At 38.7% G+C, this 20781-nt stretch overlaps 1 protein-coding gene across 1 annotated transcript in view; it reads right to left on the bottom strand.

The window, feature by feature from the left end:
* Mcad (Medium-chain acyl-CoA dehydrogenase) overlaps nt 1-14916 on the bottom strand; it is a 92503-nt gene extending 77587 nt beyond the window's left edge. Inside the window, exons 1-4 of the mRNA XM_067148176.2 lie at nt 14599-14916; nt 14293-14389; nt 6460-6627; nt 4232-4332 (exon numbers count right to left, since the gene is read on the bottom strand). Coding sequence (XP_067004277.2) covers nt 4232-4332; nt 6460-6627; nt 14293-14389; nt 14599-14616 — 384 coding nt within the window. The 5' untranslated portion in view covers nt 14617-14916. The remainder of the gene's footprint in view (nt 1-4231; nt 4333-6459; nt 6628-14292; nt 14390-14598) is intronic.
* Nucleotides 14917-20781: the final 5865 nt, after the last annotated feature.

A 20781-nucleotide genomic window follows, 5' to 3' on the forward strand; every position in this document is an offset into this window, starting at 1 on the left:
GGAGTGTCTCAGATATTGAATTTGGGATGGAAGTGGAAGAATCTAGAGTGCCATTTTTAAGGAGACTCCACTGATATATGGGAGTTTTTTCTTTTTCTTTTTTTTTTTTTACAACTGGTTTTACATTTCACTGACACAGAAAGGTCTTATGGCGACAATGGGATAGGAAATGGGTAGGAGTGGGAAGGAAGTGGCCGTGGCCTTAAGGTACAGCCCCAGTATTTGCCTGGTGTGAAAATGGGAGACCATCTTCAGGGCTGCTGACACCAGAGTTTGAACCCACTATCTCCCAAATGCAAGCTCACAAGTGTGCACCTTTAACCGCAAGGCCAACTAGCTCGGTTCTTCAGCAAGTATGACGCTCCAGTTCCCAAAAGATAAGGCCAAGCAACCAGCTATTATAAAAGATAAATCAGATAAAGAAGAATTTCATAATTTTTCAGAAGATGATGAGTCAGAAGTCCCTAGGTATAGTACGCAAAACTTTTCTTGATCCCTGAGCTCCATAGTGCTGAATGGGAATTTGGGATCAAGAAAAGGTTCACATACTACATACAACCCTTAGAGATAGGGAGAGCATTCGATCCAGAATGCTAAGAGGAGTATGCTGGATATTCCTGAAAGCCACAATGAAGCTAAATGCTCCGAGTTCTCCAGAGAATGGAAAAAAGCTATGGCTGCAGAGATGAAACCAATTAGAGGAAACAAGACTTGGAACTTTGAGCATTTACCTAAAGAAATGAAGATATTATAGTACCATGTAAGTGAGTATACAAGATGAAACAAAATCCTGATGATGCCACCGAATGTTACAAAGCATGTCTTGTAGTGAAAGGTTTTTCTCAAGAAAATACGTTAATTATGATGAAAACTTTAGCCCAGTTACTATGATGGGAAACATTTACACTTTACTCAGTGTTGCATTAAGTGAGAAAATGTCATTGGCACAATTTGACATATTGACTGAGTTCATGAATGGAAATCTCAGTGAGACAGATGAGATTTACATGTGACAACCCGACAGTTATGATCAAGGAAGTGATCAAGTATGTAGACTGAAAAAGAGTTTGTATAGTTCAAATCAGGCCACTTGTTGGTATGAATGTTTTGTGAATTTTCTTAACACAGCAGACCAGGTGCCCTTCACCCCATGCACAGCCCTGTTCCTGGCCACTTTCTAACTACCTCCAAGGTGGAGTGCATGCATTCAAACAAAATGTTAGAACTTCACTAGCTTTTGAAGGACTACTGTGTTTTTTTCTGGTGGCCTTCCTGAATAGTTGTTGAAATGCAGGTAGGTAAATATTTATTGAAATTTATTTCGGCTCATAGTTTTCGGAAATACGGGGTTTTCTATTAGGGGATCGGTTGGCCGGTAATCTTTCAGACATGATTTCTTCACCTGTCCTATCAAGATACATAGAGCAATATTTTTTTAAATTTCCCTGTTAGTGACATTAGTCCACTTTAGTGTTTTAGGGGATACGTTATGAGAATGTGAATTCTGCTCATTATGTTTGTCTGCTCAGCTACATGCTGAAAAAATTTCTCACCAAACGTAAGTCCTGCAACTTGTCCTATGTTTCCAGATTCATTAGGCCATACCTTTAGAGCACCTTGAAAATCCTCTATCCTAGGTTCAATGTTGTCCATACCCCAGTTGTCAGAAAACACTACATTATTTACAACATTTAGACCCGTAACACAATTATCAGACTTGTTCTGCACCACATGAGTTCCACACCTTGAAGATTAGGCTACATTCTCGTCATCACTTCAAACATTTCGTTAGAGGATTTTTCATTATCGAACTCTAAATATTCAGCATCACTTGGATATTCGGAGCCTGTAACAGCACATAATTCATGAATAATTTCATCCTTATCTAAACACGTGTGATCCCTGGGCGCTGCCATCTTGCATGGCTCTTCGAACTTTGTAATCATGTTGTCAAAAAATAAAAATAAAATCTATGATATGATATGAAAAATAATCGAAAAGAAATGCGACTACCGATTGTGTAGAACCATACATAACAGAGTTCTATCACCCTTGACCTCCAAATAGTTCCGGTATATCTCAAAAGAAAGCACTAAACTTCAATCTGCTGCTAACACGAGATAACTCGGGACCAGCCCGCAACGCTAGGCCAGGCAAACACGAGTTTTCTCGGGACTGGTCCGCATTGTGTTAAGAATCTTGGTTTTACTCCTAGTGATGCAGACTTGTGTCTTTTTGAAAGTAAGAAGGGAGAGTGTAAAATAATATTGCACTTTATGTTGATGACTGGATAGTTGTGTCGTCTAACAGAAGTGTCAGATTTTCTATAAGATAGACTTTCAAAGTTAATATAAAGCCAATGTCATTTTCTTGGTCCAGAAATATCCGAGAAGGAAGACTGCTCGATTCATATTAACTGACGAATTATATCTGCCGAGTTCTAAAGAGATTTAATACAGAGAGTTGCAAACAAGTGACTAAGCCGATGCTACCCGTTGGCTCACCAGAGAAACAGACAGGGCTAGAAGAAACTAACTTGCCCTATAGACAAGCAGTTGGAGCATTAATGTATTGTCAAACAGACCTGATATTTCTTATTCAGTATTAAAGAATCCAACTGCTGAAGATTTTTTACGAGTGAAGAGGATTCTTAGTTATCTAAGAGGACAGGAAACCTAGGCATCATTTACCATCATGACAAGACTGAGTAGACTAGAGGGATTTAGCGGTGCTGACCTGGGTGGTGATGGGTACCGGAAGATCAACAACTGACTTAGTTCATAAGTATACCGGTGGACCAATGCCTTAGTTGAGTCAACTACAGCAAAGTAGCCATATCGACAACTGAGGCTGAGGTGGTCACTGATAGTGAAGGAGTCTGCAACCTTGTTAGGTTAAGGCGACTTCTTGATCAGCTTACTGGACTTCAAGGGAAACCAACACTGTATGTGAACAATAAGGCTGTGATAAAGCTTACAAAAAACCCAGAGTATCATCGCAGAACTAGACACATTTGTCTGAGACACTTTTACATAAGAGAGAAGTGGTCAATGGGGGAATCCGAGATCCAGTACATTTCAGCGGAATGCCAGCTTGCTGACACTTTTACCACAGCTCTATATATACCATGATTTGCAGAACTTATTGGTGATATAGGGCTTATAAACTTGAAGGACTTAAAACACATATGCAGTGAGGTAAAGTCCTTATTTTAGTATTATTTAATTATTCACTAAAATATGTTTTAATTTCTTTTATAGTTTGATATCTATTTATGTTTAATGATGTCATGGCTGACTGATGTGTGAAGATAGAGTTTTGTTTTTTCTTTGCTGTACCTAAGCTTCAAATAAAGAGTTAAAATACCTTTAACAATTCAATACAAAGTTGGTATCTTATTGAAAATGGTTTAATTAAGATCATGCCTCAAATTTCACCATACATAGTTAATGCCTTGATAAGGAAAAAAGAAAATATAGTAAGTATATATGTACAAAAGGAGTGACTTAATTTTCAGGTCTACAGAACAGTTTTAGGTACCACAGTACTTAACTGGTCCTTGGACCGAATGTGGTTAATAACCGTTTCAATAGACTTGATGGCTCCAATCATAGCAACCAGTACCATTTAATAACAATGCTATTGGCTTTACATTCCACTAACTACTTCAAGATTTTCGGACATGCAGAGGTGCCGCAATTTTGTCCTGCAGGAGTTCTTTATTATGTGCCAGTAAATCTAATTACACGAGACTGACATGTTTAAGCAACTTCAAATACCACAGAACTGAGCCAGGATCGAACCTGCGAAGTTGCATACACCATTTAATCCATTTTCAAGAGGTTCTTCTGATGCAATACATACATACTTTCCAGAGCAGGAACTCTTGTTAATTTTATGCCTACTAGAAACTAGGATAAAAATTAACCAGACCATGCCAATGTGACAGAACTGTATTCACTCCAAGCCCACTGTCTTCCACAGTTGTCAACTTTGCAACCAAATGCCAATTCCTCAGCAATCATACACCCATCAAATACACTTAGTTCATAACTGCCAGGAACATCAAACAAGTCTATACTGCAACAGGTATTCACAGTTTCAAGGCATAAAAAGGAAGTTCAGTTTCTGCTTGACAACATATGGATTACCTGAATTGACGTGTCTCCTATTTCCATGTTTACTCCTTTATAAACCTGTGCAAGAGACAATAGAAATCAAGAATACTCACACCAAGGCCGGAGGCTTCAATTGCTGTTGAAATACCAGTGCATCCATAGGACATTTCCTCACCGATGAGACAACCATCAAATACACCCAGGTTCAACCCACCTGAAAAGCAATAAATTGAACATACATCAAGGTAGGTAACAGTTATAGCAGACTGGATACAGGAACAGCCATAGGCGAGCCCCCAATTCAGTAGCGAAAGTTCAAGACAAGGAACAGCCATAGGTGAGCCCCCAATTCAGTAGCGAATGTTCAAGACAAGGAACAGCCACAGGCAAGCTTCCAATTTAGAAGTGAATATTCAAAACAAGGAGCAGCCATAGACAAGCTCCCAATTCAGTACTGAATGTTCAAAACAAGAAACAGCCATAGGTAAGCTTCCAATACAGTACTGAATGTTCAAAACAAGAAACAGCCATAGGTGAGCTCCCAATGCAGTAGTGAATGTTCAAAATATCGAAGTCCCAAGTCACTTGGAAAGAATGGAACATTCAACCTTCAAGTTTCTCAAGTTCTTTAACACTTGTTCTCCATTGTAAATAACATCCAATATTGACAACAATAATTTTAATAATATAACAAACAGTATATTGAAGTTAAGGGATTTGTTTCATAACTATGATCCAGAAATTACTCAGCAAACTGGATCATTGTAAGTTAACTCCAGAGAAATAATATTTATTGACAGATAAAATGCTCCTTCAAAAGTGGAATCTTAGGTTGTGGAAACATCTTGGGTTCACTGCCTCCCAAAACATGAGAGGTTTTCCAATTCTCTTCTGCCATATTCGCATACAATAACACCAAGTCTATCAGACATTTTACAACCAATAAACTTTTCTCCTTTAACTGATACCAATTTTGTTGGTTATGCTAAAAAAAAATAGTCCTATGGCCTTCAGTTCACAGGGTCCTGGGTTAATTCCCAGTAGGACCTGGGATTTTAACCACATTTGGTTCATTTCTCTGGTTTGGAGGCTGAGTGTTTGTGATCATCTTAACACACAATCATTTACGTACAACACATCACAATACCAACCACCACAGAAACATACAACAGTAAATACATCGGTCCACATAGGGTTAGCATCTGGAAGAGCACCTGGCCATAAAACTGGGCTTAGCACAGACCCTACATAATTGAGAAAGGTCAGTAAAGCAGCAGCAGTCTGAAATCAAATCTAGCATCTTTGATTTCCACTCATCCATTACACTTTTATTCACATCCCTACATTCTCTACAAACCTCATTCCACACAGTATATTTTTCTCTATGAAACTGTTCATCCATCCCATTGACATTGACTATTATTTTCAAAATAACTGGCTATTGCAAGAGCTTCATTCTGGAGTAATGAACGGGATATGTGCATGTTTTTTGACCTTGTACAAGCAAACCACTCCCACACCTCCTTGTTGATTTCCTCGTTATCGTTGCCTTACTTTCCATTTGACAGTTTCCTTGGAGCCACTCGTTCATTATTTTATCTCCATGCTTAAGTGAGTCATAAGTTTGTGTTTTGCCACACATGAATCACAACATAACTTCCTGTACCAAAAGTATGTCTTTTTCTTTGCTTCAACTAATTAAACATAAGCAACAATATCACATACGATTTAGACATGATTTACAACAATATCACATAAGATTTAGACATGATTTACACTTGTCTATCACTTTTACCAGTAAAGAACATAAATGCTGATTCAATGCAAATGCTATAGAAAGAACTTATGTTTAAACTATAACCCAGCTTTTACAACATTAATGATATATTTTGATAACCTATTTAAAGTCTTGGCCAAGTTCTGTACACCTGGTCGTTCTCTAGGCTACCTGCTCTTCATGGAAGGGGGATTACTAAATTTCCCTTATAGAAATTTCCTAACTGTCCTCTGGAAGTAATAGAAGTGCAGTACCTCTCTTTTTCAGTATAGGAGGCAGGAGAAAATAAGTGTTGCTATTCGTCAGTGGCCGAAGTTACCCTGTATGGCCGAAGTTAGCCCACTTTACGGTACTCAATAAATATTTCACATGATAATATTCTTCTTGAAAAAAAAAAAAAAAAAACTCGCCTTATCATTTGATTGAAAAGAAAAAATGCCAATAAATTGTTGATAAAAGAGTACATTAAAACAGGAACAGAATTCTTTACAAGCAGGCATGTATGTCACTTCAAACAACTGTAGATATCTGGACACACTTAAATGTGCTACATTGAACACTCACCAGCATGAGCAGGCACATGACAATTCATAAGACCAACAGACCAGGCCTTCTTAACAATATCCCAAGGGTATTTCATAGTACGGTCATACTCTGCTGCAACTGGCATAATTTCTTCCTTAGTGAACTTCCTTGCCAAGTCTTGCAGTTCTTTCTGAGTTTCATTCAATTCTGAAATAAAGAAATAAAATATCACTTACCTAAAATCAATTTCAACTTTCAATCCCCTGTCCTGTTAAAAAAAAATAACAAAATTTAAGAATATTTTAAAAACAAACAGAGAAAACAAACGCACACAGCTTAATAAGGAAATTTAAGAATTCTGAAGTGAAATTAGTGTCAATGTGTCGCAACAGCAATTTCTGGCTTTTTGGATACTTGTTATGTTTATATGTGATTTATAACTCGTAAACAAAAATAAAAAATAAGTAAACCTACTCTCTAGAGAAAGAGGCATTAAAATACATTGTTTCTGTCTACAATGTTTGCTTTCAGTGTTGTAAGATGTATTCATTAACATATAAGAAACAAATCATCATGTTATATATAACACCTGTATAATCTATAACGGTATATAATTGGAAGGATTCAACAGCTGAAATTGGTACCAATTATAGATTTTTATGTTTATACGGCAGTAGTAAGACAGCAGTGGGAATTAATAGAAATTTCTTATTTTATTAAAATATTTTTTGTTGTTTAAGATTTTATTGTTTGGACCTTTGGACTTAGAAGAATTCTGTTTTAGAAACCCTTATTTATAGGTTGTATCAAAATTATCATTTATCTGTGAATTTTAATATTTTGGGTTTTTTTGTCTAAATTTGTGAAACATCCTATACTACACGCGCAGTTCTGGAAGCGCATTTCCTCGTGCGTAAATGAAGACTTTTCTCGAACATGTGTCAGCAGAACGAAGAAACTTTTGATTGGAGAAAATAAGAGTTAATGTAATTGGTGAATGTGAAAGTCGAGGGTGAAGTCTGTTTTCTGATTTGTCCTCTTTGGTGGTTGCACCATTTCCTGTTTCTTGATCTTACCCCACACCTTTGGTGGGAGCGAGATAGGATCTGGATCTTTTATCATCTGATCATCGTAGCAAGCGGTCGTGCTCCTCCTTCGGTCCCCTCGTGGGAAAACCTAGTCTCAGTGTAAGCACTGTTTTTACGTTTATTTCGGTTTTCAACTTCATTTAAATGTAATAATTCCTTTTCTTATGCAGGAGTTTATCCACGAGTTTCACGTTCACTGCCAAAGTTACTGAAATGACTTAGCTTTTCAGCTAAGATCTTGTACCTTTGTTTCGGAGGTAATAGCATTTTTCTTAACTTTGGAACTTATAATGTAATTATCCCTTGGGTTTGCCTCCCCGTATATCTGTGTCACCTTACATTAGTACTGAAAATCTATGCACATTACCTGAAGTGTTTCAGGTAGTGATGCAAGTGTTCTGTACCTCTGTGTTTGGTCTTATTTCTACTTTCGTGCAGACTGGGATTAGCCCTCATTTTAATCGACATGTATCATTGAACAGTGTTTCTTGGCATTCAAAATCTGTGATTAAATTTCTTTTAGTGCACAGCGCATGTCTGCAGGTGCAGTTAAATCCTTAATTTCCCTTGATAAAGATCTTTCTATTTTGAGTTTTGATTTCTTAACTTTTTAAAATAAATAAATGTGTGGAATCCAAGGCCAATTACCCTCTACGTTTTCTTTCTTCGCAAAAGGCTACATTCCATTACCTTTCAGGGTTCCACGCTGCTTTCTACACCCATTCTGTAGGTGTCATATTTCATAAACTGTTTGTTTACGTTTTGTGCTGCGATGTTTTGTTGAACCTTAAGTTTTCTTTTACTGTGTTTAAAATTCCATTTTTATTATTATTTTTATTTGTGTAATCAAGCCAGTCATGGTTACAGTTTTCTTTACAAGAAAAATAAAATTAACCTCTCACAACCACAACTTCTGTACTCCTTTTTTAATAGAAAAATATGTTTCCATCAGCGAAGTTATTGTCTCATCGCCATCATGATGTTTGTACATGGCTATATCTATCGGCATGTTGTCAAACTGCATCAGGCATCTTTTGCTCTCCACATATATATTGAGAAAACTATGTAACATTTGATAGACTTAAACTGGTACAATGTATGGGTTACAAGAACAATGCAAGAATGGCCATCTATCTTGAACTGTTCAGTGAATTGATTAAATAATTTTCTTCAATTCTGCCATATGAAATCAGAGTATATCTATAAGCAGACCATAAAGCAGTCAGTCTGGTGGCCGTGAGCATGAAAGCGTGAAGTTAATGTCTCATACCGTCCTTGGACGGTTCGAATGCCATTCGTCAAGAATATTTTTACCATCAGAACGTTGGCTAGCAGGATAGACTGAGTGTCAAAAGGCTGGATTAAATTCCAAACCTGTACGCAGCGCTCATATGGAGTGAGGGCATATGACGCTGTCTATGGCGATTCGTCCAACCAATGGAGATTTAACTCCTTCAGTAGACCCCTTTGTGCTCTTCGACAAGAGTAGGCTCTGCACCAGCACTGGGCTTTACCTTTTCCATTCCTACTATTAATATATTTTTTAAAATGCTATTTGCTCGGGGTGTCGACCCATGCGGATCTTTTGTCCCTACTGGCACCATATTGTATGAACCTGCGTGTAACTGAAATGTTGTGTGTGAGGAAAGAAAGATTAAGGATGTCGCAAACACCCAGGCCAGGGATATTAATCATTACAATTAAAAACCCCTGACCCGGCCGGGCATCTAACCCGGGGCCGCCAGGTGACAGGCGGACGCGTTGCCCCCTACACCGCGGGGACGGACTACTATTAATATTATATATCATGTCATTCATTTCAATTCTCGATCATCAAAGGCCATATGAATTTTGTGTGTTAATTCAATTTGTTTTTAATTGCAACGCACTAAAACTCCACAAGGAAGACATAGCAAACAAAGCCAAAATTGGTTAAGATACAATATGCAGTTACAGACAAAAAAGTGAAGCTAAAACTATGCATTTGAAGAAAGATGAATTGAGTAAAGTTACAGGAAAGACAGATATGACTATAAATTTGCAGGGCTCTACGTATAACATAATGTCAGAAGATGCAGAGTAAATGAGATAGAATGAGTTTATCATGTGGGGCAAGACAACGTGGTTTCCCTTCACGCTCTTTCAACATTTGGCCAGCTACCTACAATGAACAACAAATAACTTTTCGCTAGAAATGTGATCTTGCTTGGTGTAGGCCTCAGACAGTGTCTGGCAGTAATTCCTCACTGTTACAGAACAGGTGTTACCCAATCAAGTTTTAAATATTCTACTTTATAGCCCACAATGAAGAATTAAACTCAGTGAATGGCTTTTAGAACTCTAAAACCGAGAACACTGTCTTCAAAACAGTATTTCACAAAATATTGTACGAGATCCACTTGGTTCTTCTTTTCGTCCAAGTCAGAGTTCAATTTTTTGCCCAAGAAATGAATAAGTTAACACCATCAACTGATAGGTTCTGAATCGTTTGATAGGTGACCAAATAACGAACATTATCATTCACTCCACAATGTAAATGAAGTTAATAAAGCTGGTTTGTGCAATGGAACGAGATTAAATTTAGGGAAGCTAGACAAAAATATCGATCATGAAGAATATCAGACGGACTCAGCTTCAGGAAGGAAGTGCTTCAATAAAGGAATAGATTTACCACCCTTGTATACCATTCGTTCTTAACTGGAGGTAATTTCCTCTAAATTTAGCCTTCTTTGTCAAGACAGCATTATAAACATTAAAGTTGGGATATATCTCCCCACTCCAGTGTTTTGGACAGTTGTATGTTGCTTTCCCAAGAGTACGCAGATCCATAGATGTCAAAGTAGAACTCCGATCTACAACTGCACGCAATATGGTTTGTAAGGAAATACTACAATATTTGTTTTGATTCCATTTGAATGTGGCATGAAACCTGGAAAGTGTAACTTGTATTCATAAGATACAAAGGGCACTAGCAAAGTTTTGCAATGTGAGTGAACACTTTAGTCTTTTTCAAAATAATTTCCACCACACTCAATACACTTCTCCATAAGTCAAAACCAGTCTCTGAACCAACTCTGCCACTTTTCTTCGGTTACATTTTCACACTCTTGATCTCATGCTGCCAGAAGCTCCTCGCCGGATGCAAAACGCCACCCTTTCAGCTTCATTTTCACTTCTGGGAAGAGTGCAAAGTCACATGGGGCAAGATCAGGACTGTATGGAGGGTGATAAAGGACAGTCAACCCTGATCTGGCAAGAAAATCCATTGTTACATTAGCACGATGTGCTGGAGCATTGTCGTGATGCAAGAGTCAAGTATTGAGCCGTGACCTGGGACAGAGCTGCTTGAGAGCCTGGATGACCTTAGGCAGACAAGTCTCACTATACCATTTCGCAGTAACTGTCCTTTGTGTTTCTAGCACACCCGAGTCAGGATGCCCCCTTTAGTGAAAAATACTGCAATTATCCTTTTCTTCACTGACTTGACATTCGCACAGTCACAGGAGTACCCTCATCTTCAAACAGCCACACCCTGTTCTGGGATTTTGTTGGGACATCGTAAAAATAGAGCTAAGTTTCGTCACCTGTAACGATGCTATTGACATTATGCGAAGTCCCATTTTCAAACTGTTTGAGCATTTTTCGGCACCATTTCATTCGATGTGCCCTTTGTTCCCCTGAAAGGGCATGGGGCACCCAAAAGGAATAAACCTTTCTAACATGAAGATGGTTGTGTAGAACTGAATGAATAGCTAGTGCAGGGATGTGGAGGGTCTCTTCTATCTGTCGATATGTCAACTGCCTCTCTTGCTGCAACATTTTCCTCACAGCTTCAATGTTTTCCTCAGTCACTGATTCAGATGGTCGCCCAGAATGAGGATCGTTTTCAACCCCAAAATTTCCCCTCTGGAACTCTTTGTACAAGCGGAAAATTGTTGTCCGATGTGAACAGTCTTTCCCCAGCACAGGAGTCATTTCCTCCAGGCACTGGTCAACAGTTAATCCACGAGCAAAATTGTAGCGGATAATTGCCGATATTCACCTTTAGACCACACTGACATCTTAACTTGCTTTCAATCCCACTGCTTGGTAACAACTGGTGTGAAGGTTGTGCCTTGCTGTTTTCTAGACCGGTTTTCACCCCTCTTTTCATCCCTCACCATAACAGGGATGTCCAGCCAACCGTTTTTGCGTATTGCAAAACTTTCTTAGTTCCCTTTGTATATTAATAGTCCATTTAGAATTTCCAATTACTTTATAGATAGTAATTTTGACTGTGCATATTAGCCTCTGTGATTAAGTATGGTATTTGTGTAGGGCCTACTAGTATTTTTCTTTGATTCTATTACCTGAAAGTTATTCAATGAAACTATCTTGATTGGATTATTTTACATTAAACCAACTTGTTCCATCGGTGTTACCTAGTAGCTGGGATGGTACATCATGTTACTGTTTCGTATGACTTTCATTTAAGTTTTCTAAACAAATAAATATCAGTATCATTTAACCCCTCAGCGACAGAACATTCGAGTGCTGCTTTACCCGTGGACGGAGGTGATAGATGTGAGCACTATGAATATGCAGCGATCTCTTTAAAAATTCAATGTCATTAGAGTTTAGCTCAGATTATTTTCAAAATATTCCCCCACCTGTCCAGTGTACCCTAGAATCTTATGAGTTCACCTGAATTACCCAAAACACTGTTCATTTCCCCTCCCATCCTAAGATTCCTTATTACTGACCAGAAAGGTTTTCCCTCCTGTTCGATCTAGCTTTTCCAGGTTATTACCAAAATCTTCGCACAACTTCATTTTGGATTCAACAACTATTTGTTTCACTCTGTTTCTTTCATCTACATACATCAGCCCCTGTTTGGAGCCATTTCTGATAGGCCTAAGCCTTCTTTTTACGTTTACAAGCTGCTCTCACTTCATCATTTCACCAAGATGTTTGCTTTTTCCCATCTTTACACACAGTTGTTCCTAGGCATTCCCTAGCTGTTTCTACTACAGCATCCCTGTATGACTCCCATTTTCTTTCTATATCCTGAACCTGCTTACAGTCCACTGTTCAGAGTTTCTCACTAATCATATCCATGCACTTCTGTCTAATTTCCTCATCCTGGAGATTTCCTACCCATATTCGTTTGCAGACAGATTTCACTTTATCCTAGGCCTACAGATACTTAGTTCACTACAGATCAGATAGTGCTCTGTATCATAGAAAAATCCCCAGAAAACCAGTACATTCCTAGCAGATTTCCCAAATTCGAAGTCGGTTAAGATATATCTTTTTATGGATCTGGTACCCCTACCCTCCCATGTGCAGCGGTTAATAGCCTTATGTTTGAAGAATGTATTCGTAACTGCTCAACCCATACTAGCATCGAAGTCCAGCAAACGCTTCCCATTCCTATTAGCTTCCATATCTTCCCCACATTTACCAATCACCCTTTCATATCCTTCAGTTCTATTTCCAACTCTCGCATTGAAATCGCCCATTAGCATTATCCCATCCTCACTGTTGACCCTGACTACAATGTCACTCGATGCTTCATAAAACTTATCAACTTCATCCTCATCTGCACCCTCACATGATGAATATACCGAGACAATTCTCGTCCTAATTTTTCCAACTGCCAAATCTACCCACATCATTCGCTCATTTAGCCTACGTGCCTAACAGAAACTTATGTTGCGTGCAATAGTATTCCTGATGAACAGCCCTATCCCACACTCTGCCCTTCCCTTTTTAACACCTGTCAAGTACACTTTATAATCTCCTATCTCCTCCTTGTTATCTCCCCTTACTCGAATATCACTTACTCGTAACACATCCAGATGCCCTCTTTGCTGACTCAGCCAGTTCTACTTTCTTCCATAAGCCCCATTAATATTGATAGCTCCCATCGAATTCCATTTCGTTCTCCAAGGAGTCCTTCCCCTGTCAAATGGGAGTGGGACTCTGTTAAATCAATAGGTCCGAGGCTGGCTTAAAATGTTCTCAGCTCAGTAAATTTGAGAAGCAGGATGCCACCCTACTTACACATAGTCCAAGTGAGGAATTCTCCTCTAACGGGTTAGGAACCACCGTTGATTGTATAGACCTAGCCACCTGAGCATAAGGAAGGCCATGACTCGGAACATGTCCAAGATGCCCACTCCCACTCCGTAGCAACTCTCGGAACCACTTACTAGGCTTCTCAGCCGCTGCTCATTGTTCACGAACTAGGACGTGACAACAGTAACCCACACCATGATGTGATAGTCTTATTGAGTGGTAGCCAAATACTAAGTTTAACTAAGAGATAAGTCCACATAGGTAATTACACAATCAAACTAAAAGTCTCTAATACCATAGGTCATTAAACTTCCACTTCATGTATAGTACGCAAACCTTTTCTTGAGCCCTGAACTCCATAGTGCATAATGGGAACTAGGGCTCAAGAAAAAGTTTGCGTACTATATACAGGCTACACCACACAGAGGGATCTGATTGCCTCAGTTAAATAAAAATAAGATTGTTTAAGGGTCAGTTCACCTAGATTTGTAGGTGTCAGGACGAATGCTAACGAAAATAGTATTTACCAACTAAAAAAATAAAAAATACCACAGTAATATAGGCCTAGATGATAACTGGGTATGGTACTGAGATTTATTCAACTAAGAACATTTTAAGAACCCTCTATAATTAACAAAACAGGCTGTGGATTTTCATTTTCAATTAACATTTTAATTCCCTGTTAAAATACTTCGGTGTAAGGAATTTAATCATATTTACTCACCGAAACTATACCCTGTAGATGATTTACCCGTATCAACTGCTGGCTTAGGAACACTGGAAAGTGCCCTCAGTCCAGGTCGAGCGCTGTTTCGAACAATCTACAAACAAGAGAAATTACTTTATTAAAACGTTTTAGGTTTGAAAGTGAAGATACTGAATTATAGTTCTTATGTTATTTACGAAAACGCTCCTCCAGAAAGCTGTCACTCATCAGTATCAATACACAACCCGCAAACCAACACTCTTCTTAAGCTGTTAAATTACGTAAACAATTTAAAAAAAAGAGTATGTACAGTAAGTCACTCACCTGCCCTACTGAGCCCATCTTGAGCGATTTTTTCTTTCACAGATCAGCTGAGATCCAACACTGCCCACCGAACTAAATCGAATTATTAACACAGAGTGCAACTAGAGTCGAACGGAGCCAAACACTACTTCCTATGCACCACTATGCACTACTCTGTCACTCAGAGAGAATAAGTACCGTCACTGTGTGCCAAAACACGATTGACCTTACACGCTGTCGCAGCGCTGTCGGTCTGTCCAATGAACTTGCGCAACACGTTCAAAGACCAAGATATATACGCCAGTAGCTGTTCTTCTCTCCGTACAGAACTTAGCGAAACCGTGACAGTAGAGAGCGTTTATACTCGTTATGACGCAGCAGAAGTAGTGGAAGATAATGAAGATAATTGTACATTACATAAGCAGACCTAAGCGATATCAAATACAGTATTTGGCGATATCCTACAACAGAAGCGAGGCAGACCAACCGTATGGTATTGAAGTAAATCGACGTAAAACATTCAGGATTTTTAAAAAGGGTCCAAAATATGTCACCATATGTCATTACCGTCGTAATTAGGGAGATCTATTAAAATGCATTATATCGCATGCAAATTCTCACACGCGCATCACATAACATTCGATTAAATATTTTAAGTGCTGTACATGATATTTAACACGTTAGAATAAGCTTCAGTTGTAGTGGAAATGCTCATTTATGAATGTATTTTTATATCAATATAGAATGCATAGACTGATGATGCTAAAATTATAACTACAGCTATAATTGGCACTTACGTAAGTGTTAGGCCCCTACCCGTTAATAAAACACCAAGCTATTTGTGCGCATGCTGACGTCTATGACCGGTCAACTAAATTCAGGTCGGAAGTTTCGGTTGCGGATAATTGGCAATGATCATTCGTAACAAGTTTCTCGGTATTCATAATAACTGAAGAGAAAGGACAGTATAATTACAGTGACTGGACATTCTGGAAGTTAAGTGGGACACTCAATCAGGTTTTTCTAAATATACAATTTGCTATACGTCGCACCGACACAGGTGGGATAGGAAAGCGCTAGGAGTGGGATGGGAACGACCGTGGCTTTAATTAAGATGTGAAAATGGGAACCCACAGAAAACCATCTTCAGGACTGTCGACAGTATGGTTCGAACTTACTGTCTGCCGAATGCAAACTGACAGCTGCGTGAAGCAAAATGCGCAGCCATGCGCTCGGTCACCAAAACCGCGAAGCTGTCGTCACAAGTTAGGTACCGGTAACGTCATTGTAAGTTGCGTATAGCTTATTTATAACATAAAAAACAATTTTATACGGCAGGAAAAAGTAGTCTGGCTTCCTGGCTAAATGGTCATCGTTCTGGTTTTCGGTTCAGAAAGGCGGAGATTTCAAAAATGTACGGTAAATTCCTCGGCCCAGAAGCTTTAGTGCGGCCGACTGGCATTGATCAGTCGTTATAAGAGTTTCTCGGTTCTCGTCACAACTGAAGAGAAAGAGCAGTATAATTAAACTGACCACAAATTCTGGAACTCAAAGTGAGATACCAAATCCGTGAAGCTATCATCACAAATTAGGTAGTTACCGTAATTTCTTGCCTGCTGCCATTTCTTGATGGATACAGTACTTTTGTATCCATCTCTTAGCACAGGCCAGAGTAAACTGTAGTTTCCACCGAAGTCCCAGTCTCATCCATGGCTGTGACAATATGGAAGCTGCTGGGGTATGGGTGGTGCTGAGTAATGACATTCAGAGCACGTCTAGTGCATCTGAGTGTTATGAAAGGTGTTGCTCAGAGGGTCAGTCGTGCTGCAATAGCACTTTCTGACCCAGTGAGGAAAGCAAAGGCAAACTACCTCACTCCTCGTCTTGCCTAGTACGCCTCATTTTGGTGCTGCCATTGGTTTTTGCGGTTTCCTTATAACCGCATAACCTTTGGTGGTGCTATTTGAGGATCCAACCAGCCTCTGGGCTGCTGACCTAACAGACAGACCGTAATTTCATTAGGAATTGTTTATAGCTTATATACAACATAGAAAGCACATTCATATGACTGGAAAGAAATACGGTAGTCCGGCTCCTTGGCGGAATGATCAGCGTTATGACTTTCGGTTCATTAGGCCACGGGTTCAATTTCCTGCTAGGACGAGGATTTTAATAATGTGTGGTTAATTCCTCTCTCTCTCTCTCTCTCTCTCTCTCAAGGACTGAGCGCCAGTGTTAGTCTTATCGCTCATCTTCACTCACATACGACATCATCATATAAAACAATACAGAGAAATGTCGCAAAATAAGTAAAGAAAAAGTATGAAAGTGCAGTCGGTTGTTTGAAGTGGCAAATCGCAATATCTTAAGCGAGATATCAAGAATACATTGGGTGTATTCCATCAAAATAGGCTGAGATCAGGTTCGCTTTGGTGAGGAGGTCTACATCAAAGAAACAAGATCAATTGTGAATGCAGAGAAGATCAAGAAATAATATTATCACTGCAGTTCTGTCGCGGCAGTGGGAAGGCGTCTCCTCCCCCTCTTCGTTTCTCTTCACCTCGTGCAGACGACAACATATGAGTCGGATATCTTAAGCACGAAGTCGTTGATGAGTGCGTTGCATCTTGTGAAGCCGTGTGAGAAGTACATTATAGTTGGGGACAAAACATGACGACCTCAGTTCCTAGAAGCGAGCTGGCAGCCAGTAGTCAATCACACCCTGGACCCTGCTGAGCTAACGAGTTCTAAGTGATCCTTGTTTGTTTTAGAGAGGCTGCCAAACCACTTTCTTCCTCACTCTCTGTAGTATTTACCCTTTCTTCGTGTAGAGTGCAGTAGCCGATTTGGCAACTCTGGCTGCAGTAGAGGTAGTAAATCCTATAAGTCACTAATAGACACCGAGCTGCCGCTGGAAATTAGTGGTGTGAGGCGAGGTCGTCATGATTTGTCCCCAACTATACACTTCTTCTCCATCTACTCAGAGCAATTCATAAATTCGCCAGTATTCCTGCATGGGTAAACAGTAAATGTAAAACGAGTGTGTTTGGTGCGCAGTGCGATCCGTCTAGCTGTTAGCTTGCATTCGAGAATTGGTGGGTGCGGGCCTCTGAATCGGAAGCCCTGAAGATAATTTTCTGTGGTTCAGATTTTCATGTCAGGCACTTGCTGGGGCTGTACCTTAATTATGGCCCCGGCCGCTTACTTCCCAAACCTATCAGAGTTGGTGCGATGTTGAAACAATAGAAAAACTACAAAAACGTTCATTTACAACACGAATGTCCATTTCACAGCTTCTAATGGTCTTAATGCAGTGAGGGGAAAAAGCAAGAAGAAAGGAATTCAGCTGAAATACAGTTACCTGAGAAAAACCTTACTCTATTACAAATTATTTTTTCAGTAATTAGTAAACTTAATATTACCTTGATATACTAACAATTTGTTGGGTATTTTAATCCACCTTTTCAATACAAATTACAGTTTGTGTTGCTAAGTTGTAATGTTACAACACTAATTTACAGGGACATGTTTCTCTTTTATTCACAAGCATCATCAGCCTATACAATTGCCTCAAGGTTTGTCATATTTGGATTGTTGTTACAAATTTCATTACATTGAATGTAAATCTAATTTCAGTGATAACAATATTTAAAACATAAGAATAATATACACATTAAAAATTATGACAATATGATTTGCAATGTTAAAATGGAGTAACTCTTCATTCTAAAACACATTGACGTCCAAAACACAGTTTTTACAATTTGAAAATTTGGCTAAAAATTGTTTGCAATGTTAAAATAAAATTGATTCAACTATAATTTGGCATTAAAATTTAAGTCATAAATATAAATATTGGATGTTAATATATAGGAGCCATAGTTTCTGAAGTGCGTTGGTTTCTAGAATACAGTAACATTTCAGTATTGAGAATTTTAGTTAAGAATTGTGCTCTCTAAATATTGTTATTTAAAAAAGACTGTAATTTTGCATCATGCGTGATTAGAGTCATGATGATAATCTAGAATTGAAGTCTTGGGTTCGTTGGAAAATGGCTTCTAGATTTGATGAGGCTTGCTGCTGCAGTTTGGCAATTTGATCAGAGGAAGTATTGACAGAATCTTGTGGACCTTATTGCGTTACTGTGACTATTGTCTGTTCTTCCATTCTATAAATCGAAAGAAACATAATCAGATACTCAAAATTTGGATTGACGCCCCTTCTAACCATAACTTACATCAAAACAATCAGCTTCCAACGGAGAGTCTGGCCGCTACAAACAAGAATTAAATATGTCAATACTTCCTCTGATCAAATTGCCAAACTGCAGCAACAAGCCTCATCAAATCTAGAAGCCATTTTCCAACGAACCCAAGACTTCAATTCTAGATTCTAGATTATCATCATGACTCTAATCACGCATGATGCAAAATTACAGTCTTTTTTAAATAACATTATTTAGAGAGCACAATACTTAACTAAAATTCTCAATACTGAAATGTTACTGTATTCTAGAAACCAACGCACTTCAGAAACTATGGCTCCTATATATTAACATCCAATATTTATATTTATGACTTAAATTTTAATGCCAAATTATAGTTGAATCAATTTTATTTTAGCATTGCAAACAATTTTTAGCCAAATTTTCAAATTGTAAAAACTGTGTTTTGGACGTCAATGTGTTTTAGAATGAAGAGTTACTCCATTTTAACATTGCAAATCATATTGTCATAATTTTTAATGTGTATATTATTCTTATGTTTTAAATATTGTTATCACTGAAATTAGATTTACATTCAATGTAATGAAATTTGTAACAACAATCCAAATATGACAAACCTTGAGGCAATTGTATAGGCTGATGATGCTTGTGAATAAAAGCGAAACATGTCCCGGTAAATTAGTGTTGTAACATTACAACTTAGCAACACAAACTGTAATTTGTATTGAAAAGGTGGATCAAAACAACCAACAAATTGTTAGTATATCATAGCATAGTTCAATACGGGTCTAATAATGAGATTAGTTACATGTAATAAAATTAATATTACCTTACAGAACGCCAGGAAATCATTGACTTTCTTTACGCATGGGGCTGGAATAATACAAAGTTTGAAGGGAAAAGATATTAATTCACTTTGTGCGGGTTCTTCTTTTTTTAGCGTAGATACATTAAGAGGCTATCATCATTAGGTGAAACTGAAACTTTCGAATAAATATTTTCCCCATCATATTTGTCTAGTTGAGATTTACGGTTTCAAATAATTTGCCATTTGGTTCTTAAGATAACCATTGCTATACCTCAGCGTATTCTGGAGGAAGTACGTCTTGGAATTTATTCAGAAAACGCCCTACAGGAGTACTTCAAGAAATACCTGAGCAATTTTAAGAATCTTTGTACTGACTTTTTATAGCGTGGTCGTGCGGGTGGGGATGTGGGTGGAGCGTGGGGGGAATACTCGTGTGCCTGCGCGGTAACACCTCTTTCCCGCGGCGACTTGACGAGTTACTGTGCGGGGAGGGGAGACATATCAGTGTGCTCTTGCGGCGACTTCGTGAGTTACTTTAAAATGTCTATCAGATTCCGTTAGAGACATATCAGTGCGCTCACACTGCGTCTTCGTGAGTTACTGTAAACAAATGGCTATCAGATCCTGCTAGAGACATAACAGTGCGCTCTCGCGGTGACTTTCGTGAATTAATTTAAAATGTCTATCAGATTCCGTTAGAGACATATCAGCGCGCTCACACTGCGTCTTCGTGAGTTACTGTAAAAAAATTACTATCAGATCCCGCTAGAGACATAATAGTGCGCTCTGGCGGTGACTTCGTGAGTTACTGTAAACAAACGACTATTAAATCCAGCTGGAGGCATAACAGGGGGAATAGCTAGTGCGCATGTGTGAGCGGAAAAACTACATCAGCCTGCGGAGGAAAGAAGAAGTGATGAGGTACACACTGACGGCGAGTTTGCTAGTTACTGTAAAACGGAAGTAATGATTACCACTCCATTCTAACTGCTTCACTTCCATCAGTTCTTGCCCTAAAGGTTTTACCTTTTTCTTCGATACTTCCAGCTCGCATTTATTACTCCTTACCTTCTCCTGTAATTCCCTCACATCTTCTTTAATAAATAACATTGAGTCCTTATTTCCTTGGACTGTTCTCGTATTAACTCTCTTATGTGCTCCGCCTGGCACG

Source organism: Anabrus simplex, chromosome 5, assembly GCF_040414725.1.
Source record: "Anabrus simplex isolate iqAnaSimp1 chromosome 5, ASM4041472v1, whole genome shotgun sequence".
In the NCBI taxonomy this organism is placed as follows: domain Eukaryota; kingdom Metazoa; phylum Arthropoda; class Insecta; order Orthoptera; family Tettigoniidae; genus Anabrus; species Anabrus simplex.